The sequence below is a fragment of the Echiichthys vipera genome (assembly GCF_963691815.1).
Source record: "Echiichthys vipera genome assembly, chromosome: 14".
NCBI classification, from domain to species: Eukaryota; Metazoa; Chordata; class Actinopteri; order Perciformes; family Trachinidae; genus Echiichthys; species Echiichthys vipera.
Genome location: NC_139839.1, coordinates 8,916,906 through 8,933,668, shown reverse-complemented (window position 1 = coordinate 8,933,668; position 16,763 = coordinate 8,916,906). Strand labels below are relative to the sequence as shown.

The window sequence follows — 16,763 nt, the reverse complement described above, 5'->3', positions numbered from 1 at the left end:
TGCATGTTCATCAAAAAGGAAGAAATATAGTCACAAGATTATCCAGCTGTTATTTCAAATGAATCATTCAGTGTAAAGTGAATCTACGATCTGATGTGTCAGCTATTGTCTGGAGTAGTCTACAGGTTGTAATAAACTGAAATTGCCCTGATGCAAATTCACATGGTTAGTGTGTTGTTAAGATCCAACTGTTGCCTGGTTTGACCTGTTTGTGTTGCCACTTGGTGTGGTATTGTGGGCACGGTGCCATCCCGCCAGACAGGGTGGCAGTGTATGGCATACACCCCCGCCATGTGTGCGTGTGTGTGGGCGTGTGTTTATGTGTTTGTGTGTAAGATAGAGAAAGGGAAACAGGGCGCTGGTATTTCCAGTAAATCAGCCGACTCTGAGAGTGTCCTCTTCTTTCTGTCTTCTCTCGCTCTTATATATTCCAAGAAACCTTCCCTTTTCAGCAGACCACCTCTCTCTCTCTCTCTCTCTCTCTCTCTCTCTCTCTCTCTCTCTCTCTCTCTCTCTCTCTCTCTCTCTCTCTCTCTGTCTCTCTCTCTCTCTCTCTCTCTCTCTCTCTCTCTTTCTCTCTCTCTAGCTCTGTATTTATCTATCTGTTAATCTCTCTCACCCACACCTACAATACACTCCCACTCACCCATACACGTAAACACACACACGGCTACTGTCATGCATCATTGGATTTTTGGCAAACAGGCAACTCTTGTTTATGGCCGTCAAACTGAATTTGATTACATTAAACATGGAAGTTTGCATGATGTTGGACAGAGACATGAACGTTTTTGTCCTTTGTTTGGATCCTTTACTACCAGTACAACACTTTTTAAAATACTCGGTAAAAGTCCTGCATTGTAAATGCTACTTAGTAACTTAGAGTAGTATCTGTGTCATTAGGCAAAGTGGGCTAGTGTCAAAAGTAAAAGTCATGGGTGTGTAAATGTGTTGGGAATTAATAGATTAGATGGTATGTAGATCCTCTGTGTGAATTTGACAACTAGTGTAAAAGCGAGTCTAAGAATAGAAAGTTACTATATAAGTACAAGACCATTTATCGTATTTAGGATCTTATCCAGTTGAATTTTCACTCTACATGAAAAGACTGCAAACAAAACACACAACACAACAATAAAAGACACCTTTCAGAGGAGGATCACGATCTCATTTTCAGCCCTGTGCACACAAATGGTGTTCCTGTTAGATACATGGTTTCATTGTAATAATATTTACTTTATTTTTTATGTTTGTGTTTGTATGTTTACAGTATGTACGTTTACTGTGACCTCACATAACATATTTTGGGCCAAAACTTAAGAAATTAATCCGCTCATTCTGATAACATTTCACACACATGAAATTATGAAGTGATGACATTTTATACCCCAAAGTATGGACATAACCGAGGAACAGAAGGGGAGACTGTGACCATATTTCATATTTGGTCGGATACTGGATTGGTGGTGCTAATCGTTGGCGCTCTCCTCCTCAGTTCACCCCAAGTGGACATCCTTGTCTAATTATATCCTACAAGTTCACAGCATGTGTAATGCCTATTCAACTAAATGCTGCTCTGGTCTTTCCAGTAAATCAGCAGACTAATTAATTTCCACTATTTGCTTTACTCACTCGGTCACTCCCACATTCTTTCTTTACAAATACTCACACACACAAACATGTCCATAAAATACCTTAAGTCTCATCCGAAGTGTTTGTCTTCTTCTTAGCTTAGCCTTCAGGCCCTCACACACACCCAGATACCAAGATGTGGTCCGACACTCTTGATTATTCATGTATAAATGGATGAAACATGTTATGTTGAGTCATAGTTATGTAATTACATTTATTGATCTCGTGGTGTGATTTATTTTATCAAAAGTAGGCCCTAAATATGTGGAAAATAATGTTTCATTAAATGGCACTGTGCCCTTTTGGGTATCACCACACTGAGAAGCGCTGCGGAGGAAATAATGCGATGCACTTGATAATTTAGAAATGTTTTTTTTAAAGAAAAAATTGCATTAACTGAAGAGTTGCTACTACAGTTATTTATGTACTGAAGTACTTTATGTACTGACCTGTATACACTAGACTATTACTGAAGTGGTTTATTGACTTGGCTACAGCATTTGAGGCGCTTTAAGTTATCCTAGTGTTTAAGTCGCATTATAATTATCATAAATGGTTGATGCACTTCATACGTTATTAACTAAGAGTCAGAAAAAAAATGTTTTAAGAGAAGGATGTCGACATTACTCCTTGTATTACTGAGATAAGGTCGACAATTGGTCGACTTTTGACTTCTGTTTCCTGCAATTGTTTTCAGCTATCTCAATGTTTCTCAGAGTCGGCAACTTCTCCTCTCTCCTGTTCTGTTCCAGCATGAGCGTTTTTCAGAGACACAGTTTGTCTAAGCACATCTGTTCACTAAATTCAGTTAAAACAAATGGTGTGTGTGTGTGAGTGTGTGTGTATGTACATACATGTTTGTACGGCAACTTGTATACATTGTATATATTCTAGACTTCTATATTTAGTATAATTAAAAGGCAGGGGAGGGTAGGAGGGGCACTCGCCCAATGTGGCCCAATTGTTGAAAAATGCGTGCTAAAGTGCCATCTAGGAGCCAAAACATGTGCTAAAGTGCCCTCTTGGAAACCCAAATGTGGGCTTAAATGTCCTCTGGGAGCCAAAACACATGTCAGTGTCCTCTAGAGGCCAAAACATGTGCTAAAGTGCCCTCTAGGAGCCAAAAGTGTGCTAAAGGGCCTTCTTGTAAGCCAAAAGTGTGCTAAAGTGCCCTCTAGGTGCCAAAAACGTGTGCTAAAGTGCCCTCTATAGGAGCCAAAACACACGCTAAAGTGCCCTCTTCAGTGGCGAGGATTTGTCTTTTTTTTCCTTTTTTGCCTCTGCCCTTTAATAAGTCTGTGCACGCCACTGCATCACCATATAAATAAATCACAACGGGCCATAGATGCTGTTTCTAACCCATATCTATGAGGCTGATAAGAGGGTTTCAGAATGAAAAGCAGATTGGCTAACTTTTACGCTCTAAGGCGGGGTCCTGTTAATCCCTATTATGAATTATTACACACTTTTTGTGTGTATTTCATTATGCCACCTGAGCAATTTACAATGAGATGACATTTTCATTTTGAACTTTCCTTTATTTATCCAGGGAAAACCTTAGAGCAGCAGTAGCAGTGGGCAGCAGGGGGAAATGCAAATATGCACACACACCCAAGTGAGATATTTCCCTCTAAGAGACATCCCACATCCTTTATCTACACTCGAACACTCATCCTTTAATTGCCAGGTTAATGCAAAATAGTTGTAAAGATGTTATTCAATTAAATCTAAATTATTAACCTTGGCATTTTATTGTGTGCTTCAGCACTTAAACATCAATTATTACTGCATATTTATATGTTGGAATGTATTGCTTGTGTACAACAGCAGTCATTAGAGCTAAGAAAATGACATCCCTAAACCTGAAAAACCACCATTAAGTCAGTAACATAGTTGAACACAATGAGCAGTAGTACAGGCATGTTTGATTACACTTTCTATATATATACTGTATTTAATTAAATATGGTAAGCACTGGTATTAGTGCCTATTTGTATATTAGAACAAAGCAGGAGGGGAGGAAGATGTGTCCAGATCTGTAACTCATCCCCCATCCCAAGTATTTTCAGCAATATCTTCCTAAAGTATCAAAAGCAAAATTCCTTACATGGCCCCTGTGAGTGATATATTATCACATCAGGTTATTTTATTATTGAATTATTACTACCGATGCATGAGAAGCATTTAACTGCTGTAGCTGTTGGTTGAAATTGAGCTGATAAAAACTGCTTTAAAAACTTTGGGCAGTTACTAAAACAACATCATATTTTATGAACCAACAATTTGTTATACTGTACATCTACAATCTAAAATCTGCAAAGAAAGTTTAGTAAAAAGTACAGATTTGCCTCAAATTTGTAGTGTAGTAGAAGTATAAAGTAACATTAAATGAAAAGACTCAAGTAATGTATCTAAAGTGTACATAATCAGTTCATCTCCACCACTTTAAATCATCTGTAGTGTTCAAAAGCTCGCCTGTATTATCTAGAGTTTGGAGTATGTATTATTAAACAACACAAATACTGTAAATGTCCACCCATTTGAGACGCTTAATATAATCATTGAGGAAATTTAATGTATCTAGCTACATAATGAAAAGACAAAAGTTTCTAACCAGCTCACTCACGAGAGGTGTTTAACAGCCAGCCTGTGGCCTTGAGATGAAGCCGTGCATATGGCTGTTTTTCAGTGATGAATGGTTTTATTTCCTGCCAGAGGTGGGGTCAAACAAAGGGCAAAACACAGAGAAAAACCAGCAGGAGAGTGTTTTTTTCATTTCTTATTTAGCTGTGGGTAATCAAATTACACTACAACCGATAATTAGAGCCCAAAAGACTGTTGGTATATAATCATTTATTGGTAAATGGAAAGCATTTACATGACACTTTTCTAGTCTTATCGACCACTCAATGCACTTTACACTGCAGACACCATTCACCCACGGCACCATACAAGGGGCTACCTGCTCATCAGATAAACAATCATGCACATTCACATTCTGAGCAATTTGGGCTTCAGTTTGTAACACTTCCACATGTAGAGTGCAGGGGCCAAGGCTCAGACCTTAGCAGCCGCAACAGCAGAGCCAGTATTGTTCTATCGTTTGAATATTTTGCCAGGTACTTTCTGTCTGTCTGTCTGTATGTCAGTCTTTCTGTCTGTCTGTCTGTCTATCTGGTCCTCCTGGCTTGCAAGATTCCGTCACAACACACACAACAGGTGTGTAGTTGAGATCAAAAGTCTAATGTGTGCGATAAGCCGCAGTTACTAGAATTAATAAAACCAAGGATGTAAAATAATAAATAAGGATAAACTACAGTCTTAACCCACTTTGATATTCCACTGTGGCTGTTCTTGAGCAAGTTGTGTTTCCAGTAAACTGGCATCTGTTGACATCATGCCAAGACAAACACGCTCAGGTGTGTTTGCCAAAAAGACACTGACGGAAAGACACACACACACACACACACACACACAACCTTATGATGCTGCTGAACTGGAAGATCAGAAATCATTGCAGCCATAAAATATTTTCCAAAGAGATATAATGATCTAACGTGCATATCCTGAATTTATCCCAACTCTAAATTTAAACCTCTGGCAGATTGTTGATTACAAAGCTCTAAGTCTATGCAGTTTTAGTACATTTATGAATATATAGTCTTATATAACCTTCATGACTTTACATAGTTATGCTTACTGAACCCCAGTTGAAAGATATTTTTCTTTTATTGGTTTCTCACCCATCTGGGATCTGTAGGGCGCAGTTTATGAGAAAAAACTTGAAATATCCAAGAGCAACGTCATATATTGACAATACAAAATCCTTGGGTATTCCCTGAGATTATAAAATCATAAATTTGCAATAAAAAATCTCAAATGATCCGAGATTAAAGTCACAAATTTACCAAAACCAGTTGTTTCTTTTTTGTTGCTGTCAAGGAACCTCATCAGTCAACACTGGTAATTTAGGTTTGTTTGTTTGGGGGGGAAAAAGTGGAATTTCTGATTGCAGCACAGATGCTGTGCAAGTGTTAGATTTTGAATGATATCAGTCACGAGAGTGAAAAACCTAGGGAAATACCAAGCCTGCTTGATTTTACCCAGTTGGTTACTGTGGTGTAAATGACTCTGTGAAAGCTTCAGGGAAGAACCTCACATGTACATTTCTGTTGTTTCACAACTATATATATATATATATATATATATATATATATATATATATATATATATATACCGTATATATAAAAACAAGTCTTGCTGATCTTCAGTCTAAAGTAAGTCAGTGTGTAGTGTCCATTGAAATGGGGGCATGTCAAGTGAAATGTTATCACTTGCCAGATGGAAAGCACCAGAGATATCGCTCTATGGTTCCCCATATGCACACACACACACACACTCACACACATATACACACACTCACACTCTCACACACATATACACACACGCTTCCACCTCCCTCCCTACGGTCTTCTCCACAGTTTTATATTTTAGGTGTTTTCGCTGCCATCTCATCTATGCACGGCAGGGAGGAACAGTTTTGTGTTGTGGGTTTGGTATTTCCACCCGAGGGCCACACTATTTCCTGAGACACCCCCCCCCCCCCCCCCAAAAAAAAAACAACAAAAAAACAACTTCTGATAGACTTCTAAACAAATCCCAACAATCCATCTACCGTTGTGTCATTGTTGTCCAAAAATGATGTAGGTGAGCCACAGTAGAAAAAGAAATTTGGTGTTCAGTTACTCTTTAAACATATAAATTGAATTGCATATAAGTTGACGTAGTTGTTAAATAAATTATCAATAATTAAGAATCAAATTGAGTAGATCACCCCCATTGTCATGATACTCAATCCAGCTATTTGTGTTCATGTCGGTACATCCCTTAATGGAAGTACCTTTGTTTTGCAAATTCTGTCGTGGTAAGAAAGGAAGCATTATTATGATGCCAAAAACATCCAGAATATTTCCATTGGATATAATATTTCACTTAATGAAGAGCTAAAATGTGCTCATGCAGAATATGTACTGTATGTGATACTGTCAGACAGAGTGGGACAAGATGATTTGAATGATTTAAGTCTACTCAAAGGCAATAATGACAAAAGAAATGTATGGGGCTAAGTATTTACAAAGACAGACACTTCTGGCTCAGTGAACAGGTACTGACATCCATCAGTTACTGTGTCAGTGCCTCCAGATCAGGTTGAATTGTATGTCCACAGCGTCAATAATACATTACATGTTGGCATCTTGGCAGTTCAGGGAGGCATTTTTACTTTCTCCTTCCTTGACCTTTGTTTGCATGAACCCGTTGTGCTGCTGTGGCAGATTTATGCTGCACCTTTGCTCTACAGCCACACACCACACAGTCAGAGAAACCTGTGAAATGAGCGCTATACCTAAGAGAAAAAGGAGGCTCGGATTGCCTCCACACAGCTCTCACAGACCATTCCCCAATACCTGAAATACTGATGTTTTTTTTTTGTTTTTTTTCATGCATTCATGTTAATGCACGCCTGGCTGGACCAGCTATCAAAACAAACAACAAAAATTCAGATTACAACACGGACAGACTCTGCTCGGGACGCCATTACTCCACTGTATTTTTACATAGCAGATTTTTCTGTTTTCAAAGTTTTCTGCTATATTAATGTTCTGACTGTTGAGTACAGCTCCATAATACAGTTGACCAAATCAGAATGGCCTCGTGAGGCTGACACTGATCTTCATATAAACTAGTGTTACCACCTGTTGATTCACTACCAGGTGTTTTTCAGGTCTCTTAAGCGATTCATGCAAATTCAAAAGAATTGAAGCACATAAAATGTATCAGAAATGACATAAACTACATGATAACAAAAGACTCACCTGAGTTAACACAAACGGTATGTACACACACACACACACACACACACACACACACACTAATAGATATGGTATCGTATTTGTATCTCTTTACTATAACATGTGTACTTTTGTTTTACTATTTTTGTGTTGGGATCCTGAGGAAATGAAGTGTTTTTTTTAAATGCCTTCAAACATTTTTCTCTATTTTCTATTTTTGCCAGATGAAAACAAATCTTCCACACAGTTTAAATGCATTTGTTATCTAATGTGTAAAGTGTGTAAAACAGAAACCACCCTTAAGGGTAAAGTGACTCAGATGCGTTCCACAGAATTGGAATAATATATATGCCAGAAATGTTTCTAATTTTAAACACTTTGTTCTTTTTTCTGATAGGACAAGACGGTATCAAAACAGATCTACGACTGCAGCAGAAGAAGGGAGAAGAAAGCATGATGCCATCAGTCTCTAAAGTAACTATGTCTGAAACTAAAAAAGAGACAAACAGTGGGAATATTTACAGTATATTCAGCAACAAAATATCGACATACAGTAATAATTAGGTCTAAAGTAAGCTTACATCAGGTGTTTCACATCTCTTTTTTCCAGTTTGTCCAGCCTACAGTTACCCGACCTCTGGATATGAGCCCATAAACTGTCAATATATACATATCGTCATTTGCTACATTTACATCAGTCTCCTTTGCTTTGCTTCGTTTATCTGTGCAGATGAAATCAAGACATTTTGATCACTTAAACAGCTTATCGTGTGATTATAGAACAAACTGACTTCATGAGTAAAATAGAAAAAGATCAGCAGCCAGCAGACGCTGCTGCACATCAATATTAACTCGTACTTATGTACTCAAAAATGCTTTCTCACTTCCTGTCAGTTTTCTCACCTCTAGATTTTGGGCTGGCAGGCAGCATCCTGAAGACGCGCACAGCTTGGTGGCCTTTGTTAATGCTCTTGTCTTTCACCTCCTCGATGTCAGGCAGCGAGTTCATTGCACAGCGGAAGTTGGCTTTCCATGTTTTGGGGTCACAGGCCTGACCTTCGACATATTTCCCTGCAGAGTGCATTTTGTTACATACATGAATTTTTATTAAAAAAAAAAAAAAAACATCTGAGTCATTATGTGCAGTTTGTGTATTCACACTTGCTCACCTGTGTGGATGGCCCATGGTTTGAACAGACTTGCGTCCTTGTCCAACTCCCAGCCGTGTCGAGCTGCATGCTTCCAGGGGATCGAGAACATTGTCTTGTCCTGGAAAATAAAAAAGGAAATACAGAGTTGTAATGAGGGTTTAACATGGAATAAACTAAAATATCACATTAGCACCAAATTTCAAACATGGTTGCCATTCAAACTGAGCATGCAGTGTGCACTATTACTGTTAAAGTATGTAATATATATTATTTGCATAGTGCAGCCGCCACAAAAGAAGTTAAAAATACACAACAAACATACTCTTTCTTTTTTTTTTTAACAATATCGACATACAGTAAAAATAAGGTCTAAAGTAAGCTTACATAAAGTGTTTCACAGCTGTTTTTCCAGTTACCCTACCTCAGGATATGAGCCCATAAACTGACAATATATACATATCACCATTCACATTTTTATTTTAAAATATTCACAAAAAGACTTTATAATACAAAAACCATTATATAATCAGTTCAGGTCAGCAGTTGTTGACCTGATATATAAATGGGACTGAATACGAGAAGAACTGAACTATTGCATCATAAAGTGAACATGCAGGGGTTGTTTTTGTGTAGTTATCACACCAAATGTTTAATTGCACATATTCAACCTGACCTCATTTATTAGTAAATGATTGATTTGTTATTTAACCTCGCAGTCAGCTGCCCGGTCAAAGTATTTTAAAGATGTACGTTCATGCAAGTGCAAATATCAGAGCAGGAATTTAAACTATATGTCAAAAGTTATGGTTTGATGATACAGAAACACCAGATTTTCCATTAAATAAAGTGTTTTCTGCGCTGCTATAATCCGTATGTTGTAATAAAACTAAACATTTCTGTAGGAAGGTTGCTGTTTTTCTTTCTGTTTTTTTTGCTCCAGATATGTTTTATAATTGGAAGTCTGTACTCTCCGTTTGAGTGCTTTATATTTGAGTGACAAGCCATGTTTACCTTCAAAATCAACTACTGCACTGTACAGCGGTTAACAGCTGCAGGTGTCTTTTAACCACAGTGGACTGAGGGCAGACTATTCAGGCTACCTAACTCGTTTGTTGTTAACATTAAAACACACTTCAAATCCCTGCTTCGACAATCTTCTAACAGGGATTAAATTATTTTAAATATACAATATGCCTTTTAAATGGCCAAGATGATTGATGCTTTAATAAAATCAGACCCTTTTTGTTGGCATATGTAAAGAGGTACAGCATCAAAAACAATCCCAGACACCTCTGAAAAAGGTCCAAAATTAAAACTGTATATTAAGTGTTTTGTTATGGTCCTGCATGACGCTTCCTGATACTATTATAATCTGTCACGTTAGCCGTGATTGTTTCTACTATTCTGCTGTATTAACTGCCATAACATATCAGTCATATCCACAATACTATAGATATTATTATAGTCACTGGAAGTGTGTCTGTCTCTGCTTTTGTGTCTGTCTTTGTCTCTCTCTGTCCATCTGTACTTCTTTTCTCTCTTTCTCTCTCCTTTTCTTCCTCCCTAATCGGTGCAGACAGATGTCCGTCCTCCACAGAGCTGGGTCTGTCTGACGTTCCTGCATGTCATAGGGAAGGTTTTCGTTGCCACCGTACTTTACGGGGGAATTGTTGGGTCTATGTAAATCATAAATAAGTCATAGAGTGTGGTCTATACCTAGTCTGTAAAGTGTCCTGAGATAACTTTTGTTATGATTTGGCACTATAAATAAAACTGAATTGAATTGAATAGAATTGAATTGAATTATTACATTACATTACATTTAATTTAGCTGATTGTTTTATCCAAAGCGACTTCCACTAACTGCATCCAACCAATAGGGTACAAACCCAGACCAGCTAGAACTTAAATACATATGTTAGCTTCAGTGCGTTTTTTTATTATATATATTATTAATTTAGAAAATTAGCCAAGGTGCAGTTGAAAGAGGTGTAAACTTTCTGCTGTCTGGATGTCGATTGGGACATCAAATAAATCGAGAGAGTATTTTTCGTTGATCAACCATGGATAGAGAGTTCCCCCAGAGAGACGCTAACAGCCCCAAAGGGCTAGCACTGATTAGCTCAGGGCAGTGTGCTGAATGCATCCAAAACGTAATTTTTTAAACACTAATATTGCTCAAAATAGCACCAATCCTCTGCAGTAGCTTAATTAGAGTACCTACACATAAAACAAAGCACCAACAACGTAGTTAATGAACCCGGAGTTTATTAAATAAGACTTCTACAAGTCTGCACCTTACTTTAGGTCCATGTCGACAACCGAATGCACTGGAGTTCAGTTCAAGGAGGACATTTTTTAATCAATGGCTTATTTGATGTGTTTTCATGCCTAAAAAGCCCATGGGGTCCAGTTTCGGCAGACTTACCCTTTAAAGATAATTCCACTGATTCATCCTTTATCGGCAATCATCTCCTTATTATCATCGCATGTTCATCTTTCAAGTGGATTGACGAGTCTACTGATGCAGTTTACAGTCATCAGCAATCATCTGGACAAACCTGAAAGGATGTGTGTGATGAATGAGAAGAATGCTGTTGCTCCTCTGTGGTTTGTTTTGAAAGACCTGCCAAAATATGCAGACATCTTTATCAAATGAAAAAAAATCCTTTTTAATTCTATTTATTACCATTCATACTGATAGTGAGAAATGTCAACATGCTAAAGTGAGTTGCAAAACAGTATTATTTCCTCAAACTCTGTGTGGGGTTGATAGAGGAACCCCATATAGGGAAGGAAAGATAATTGCTAAAAACGGATGTTAATAACATTATTATTGCACTTGAAAGAAGTAGCAATTGTTCGTTTTATTATAGCCATAATGTTAAATCCAGTTTATTTTGTATACTTTGTAAAATAAATAGAATATCATAAAGACGCGTGGTGTCGATGCATTTTTTGAGCCCTTTAAGACTCATGTCCAGTTTACTGTGACAGATTAAGATGATAATTTGAAATCTTAATCTGCCACCTGAGGGAAATTTGTTGGCTTAAATGTCTGGTCATAGTAATTGATTTCCCAACAGCAGAGCACTTAAAGGCATCCATTTCTTTTCAGTAAAAAGTCATGTTCATTAACGTTTAGATTTTTTATTTTTTGTATAAAAACAACAACACACAAACAAAAACTATATAACTATTTACAGAAATATTTTACAACTGCTTTAAGCAAAAAAAAAAGTATGATCTTGAAGTAGAGCTATAACCAGGAGTTTGTTACAATGCATTATTACCCTTTAACTAATGTTTACTTAACGGAAAAATGGATTATTATAGAATTAGCATCATCTACCTGTGTTGAATACAATGGGTATGAGCCTATGTGCAATTTGAGGTAAGTATTGACTACCTCGTATGTATTTATGGCTGTATGGAGTTTGATAATGTGCTCATCCTAACTGAGCAAAATCAATTCCTGTGCTCATCATCACAAAAAGCCTGAGCACCAAAATGCCTTGAGTCAGAAATCAGAAAGTCCATTTTACACAGCAATGTACTTCATAACTTCTCACAAAAGGTGGAGGGAGATGAGAAAAGCTCTCTGAATGTGGCTGTCTGAGTGTCAAACACACGGAGGTTTAGCTTTAAGTGTGGAGACCGTCCATCAGACTGGAGAGACGATGATGGCGAGGTGTGAGTCAACTGAAAAGAGGGCTTCGAAGGGGAAGGTGGCGGGCAAGATGAGCTCTTTAAAGTCCAAAGTGTCAAAGCACTATTCTGTCCAGTCCTGAAGATCTCAGAGACTTGTCATCTGTTGACAAAGGATGTTCCAGAGGTCATCTGTGGAGGTTGCGAAGTCTGTGACCAAAGTTGTGTACTGCGGCAATTCGTCTAACTCGTCGACTGTAAAACAAACAGGAAACCCCACGTCAGCAAGGTGAAGAAGAACATAAATTATTAAAGACTAAACTTTTCAGGAAATTATATTTGTCAGGGTCATCTCAGATTGGGTTTGATATTGTGTTATAAACTGGGCCTGGGTACTTTGAATGACGTGGACATTTACCAGGCAGGATCTAGCAAAAGAGGCTATGAAGTTGCATTATGGGAAATGTAGGATCCAATTAAGAGCCACAAACACATCTATTAGTAACATTTACCTGAGGAAGATTCACTCCAATGGCTCCCTGGACTGGTGCATGCTTCATTGCTCAGGAACCCCCTGTCATCTAAACTGCTTGACATCCAGTTTGTGTCTTTCTGCAGTTGCTGGCAAATCTGAAAGAGCAACACTGGACTGAGTATGGCTATAATATTTTTGAACAACTGGACTTTTACCACACCAAACAGTCTTATCTTATGGTTTGGGGTATTAATACACAAGCCAAACAGGCTGAATAAGACAAACATGGGTATTCCTGTCAATGAAAAATGCATGCTGGTAAGAGTAGGTACCGAAAGCCATGCTTACCTGGATAATGCTGTCTGTATAGTCCAAATCTATGAGACCACAGCAAAGACAGCAAAGGGAGAGAAAAGGGAGTGGACATGAGTACGGCACTGTGTACTGCATTGATCTGTTTGAATTTAGCTTATTTCATTAAAATTAATCATAAACTATTTATTTTCAAGTATGCCGTATGTGTTGTTGTCTTACCTGAGCTGTGATCAGGTGAAACTTCAAATCTCTGGTAGAAGTTTCCAGGCCCGATTTCGACTGACAAAGACAAGTCAGGAACTTCAGATGGAGGCACGAATGTGAAATCTGCAAAGATGACAAACAATAGCACTTAATACACCTGATGCTCTCATGGGTTTGCCTTCACTGCGCCATGTAACATTAAGAACATTTTGTGTCTATGTATCTACTTGTTTGACACATAACTAAATGCCACAGGAAATTACAATGTTATTTATTTTTCCTCCCCTTGCTGCTCTGTGTGCACTGTGCTGTCGACTGTGTTCTCCTGAGTGGATGAAGTGTCTTCCTGCACTGAATCCGGGGGAGACTGGGTATCACTGCTGTCCTCGTCTTCCTCCACCTTGATCAGTGAGCTCTGCAGAGGTAGAAATTAAGTCACAGCCAGTGAGATTTAGCTCCATGTCAAGCTACTGCATCAATGCCACTAAAATACCATTATTCTATAATATATTTTAATTTGAATTGACTAGTGACAATGTAACAGTATTGCGGTATTTACCTTCTTCCTTTGCTTAGTTTCCTACACAAGCACTTTCTTTTTTTTTAACCACAGCATGTCATGTAAGGAAGAGATTTTGAATTTCTCTTTTTGGCATGTTTGGCCTATTTCCCACTCAGATAAATTATTGATAGAAAATTCTGTAATATCTGTGAGGTAATGACCAAACTAGGGTTACAACTAACTCCTGGAGTCTGGAGTGTTTGGATTAAAAGACTTCCACAGTTGCATATTGTTTTCCTTTCCCTTAACTATCTACAAAGTATTTATATTTTTCTGTTAAGCACCAAAAGCCATCACAGCTACTGCTTAAAACAGGCTACGATATTAGAGCAACCTACAAATATTGATTTCTACGGAACCAACGTAAAAAAAGACGCGTGCAGCCTTGTGCATCGCTTCCTTGATCAACAGATGTGTAGCTCCGATTCTACAAAATACATTTCAGAATGTTTGCATCCGGACTTCTTTCAGAAAATGTAATTTGCATGAACCAATGCAACTTGTTTCAGGAGGAAATAAACCTCTCACCTTGTCCACCCACATCAGACCGCTGACGGATTTTGACTCGATCTGCTGCTCCAGCCATGGCCTCTTCCTCATCCTTGACACGGGCATGTTTGCCTAAAATATGCAACAAAGAATGTCTTTATTAGTAAAAAAAGAAAAAAAATGAGGAATATGGCGTGTGATGAACAGCCATGAGATAAAATCCACTCCCGCATCTGCCTCAGTTTAGATTTACTGTTGCCTGCTGGGCGCGCAGCAGGCTGAATGGGGTTCACAGCCAGGGCATGCAGGCGAACAGGGGGCGTTTACGCGTAGGAGTCAGCGCGCTACTTATGAAGGACACAAGAGACCAAAAAACATTTCCTGGTTGTACTTTTAAGGCATTTGCGTTCATGAACGTGTTCAGATACAAGTGGACTGATTTTACAGTATATAACGTTTGAAAAAAAAAACGTGCAACAACTCGATTTTATCCAAACAGGAGGAATTTTAAGACGTGCGCCCAGAGAGCACACACCTCCTCCTCCTCCTGCACTGCTGCATTCATACTGTATGTAGCCTTCGGGTCCAAAAGTCACTTCATCAACTCCTGTCAATAGTCCTTTTGAACACATGGTGTGCAGGAATTACGCATCACTACATTTGTCATTTAGGGATATTAGAGGCTATAACAACTTCATCTTCCCGTATAAGTATTCAGGATTTATAATATTTCTTCTCGCAAGCAGCTCCCGGCAATAAAACATGTTTAAATATGATGCATCTCATGCAAGTAGAAGTGATACATGAATATCAAATCACTTACAGACTGCTTGTTGTATTCGCCGTAAGAGGAAAATGCACAAGAATAGTCCAAGTGGTTTGAGTTTGATCCAGAGAAGCTTCTCCTCGTCTTTGTGTTAATCCACTTGGAGACCTGTCTTGATCAGAAGCGGGCACTGGCTCCTCGCAGCTGTGAGTTCTGGCTTTATAGTGTGATGAGGGTTTTCCCCGGCACAAGAGAGGAGGAGGCGGGCGCACCGTAAAAACTGTCCATCCCGGGAAAAAAGGAAACTGCACAGAGCAGTTAAAAAAATGTTTTTATGTGATTATTAAATCCCATAAGAACATTATATCAAATGCTTATATCAAATATAAAAGTTAAATTAGGTTCAAATGGATATTTCTTTACAACATTGGCATGCGCATGCGCCGATGCGAGCAGCTTTCAGCCGTGGACCTGTTTCCGAGAAATCACGCTGTTGAAGGCAAGGCGGAAGTTTAGAACAACACGGGTTAATTACGGTGGTTTGCAGCACGTAGACCTACCCTTAGGTCCTACCCTTAAACTTGAATGACTCAACTTTACATTTGGCACGGGACAGTTCTTAAGGCTTTGCATTGACCTGCTTATTACAAACCTTTTTAATAGTTGCTGATATTGTCACACATTGTAGGTTTTCTATTTAAGGATGAAGCAATAAACAAGCCATGATTTTATTATAAGGCATATATATATATGTTAATGTGTCATATAGACCCACTGTACTAAGTAGCTAATGACTTTAGATAGAGCAATAATAATAATAAGAAGACGAATAGTAATAATAGAAATAATTCACATGTTTTGGTTAGTAGCAGTGATGTAAATTGTAATGTAGTTTTTGCAAAGTGTACCTTATTAAAATAACAAACATGCATATAAACGATAATATGTCAAACCACCTACACAGGTCAAAGGTTAACTTCACTCTGACATCATAGTGTTCTGCAAATAATGCTTTTCTTATTCAACACCATACCTCGGAAACAGATGGGGAGACATTTGGTTGAAAATGATACACTTAATACTTATCATTACATTCTTTCAAAGTCTTCGCTACAAATATTATGTAAGTCTGAACAGTTTGGATGTAAACTACAACTTGACTGGTTGGTGGAGGCATACATCCATAAGGCAGTTTTATTTTGTATTATCTTATTTTTAACTCAAACATATAGAACAGTAATCAACACCAGCCTGTGAACCTTTGTTCTCCATTTTCAACCTAAATCTACTTTATTTACCCTAATCTTAGGATTTACGTTAGTCTTAGACCAGTGATTATTTATTTTCTGCTCTCCTTGCCAACTTTTTATTCAAGATGCGACAAATATTGATTGCACTGCATGTACAGTATATAGTGATAGTGATTCTGATTATTTAGTCCACTTACAAGGATAAGACAGTAATTTGAGGCTTTGGGATGAGACAAGCAGCTTGAGCATCAAATCTCCCGCTGGACCATCTGTTTTAACAGCTCACTGACACTGGTTCAGGTCAAAGCCTTCGTTAGTTAGCCTGCAATTACACTGTGATCTCATGGGTGGGTAAGGGGACTAGGGGAGTGTAAAAAGAATATCTGAATTGGGGGAAAAATGAATTAGAAGGAAAAAAGAGG

General features: G+C 38.2%; 2 protein-coding genes across 2 annotated transcripts in view; both read right to left on the bottom strand.

Annotated features, from left to right (window-relative positions):
- Nucleotides 1–8,072: 8,072 nt before the first annotated feature.
- On the bottom strand, nucleotides 8,073–15,277 carry LOC310956584 (interferon regulatory factor 1-like; the record flags this gene model as incomplete). Its single annotated transcript, XM_083926864.1, has 5 exons — nucleotides 15,149–15,277; nucleotides 14,365–14,457; nucleotides 8,651–8,750; nucleotides 8,385–8,552; nucleotides 8,073–8,203 (listed from the first exon to the last, which is right to left on the bottom strand). Exons 2-5 carry the CDS (start codon nucleotides 14,449–14,451, stop codon nucleotides 8,073–8,075), a joined length of 486 nt encoding a protein of 161 aa, XP_083782990.1. The 5' UTR covers nucleotides 14,452–14,457; nucleotides 15,149–15,277.
- The window catches only part of LOC310956582 (interferon regulatory factor 1-like), a 29,906-nt gene continuing 24,909 nt past the window's right edge, over nucleotides 11,767–16,763 (bottom strand). The window contains exon 10 of the mRNA XM_083926861.1: nucleotides 11,767–12,535. Within this exon, the coding sequence (XP_083782987.1) occupies nucleotides 12,429–12,535 (107 nt within the window). The 3' untranslated portion in view covers nucleotides 11,767–12,428. The remainder of the gene's footprint in view (nucleotides 12,536–16,763) is intronic.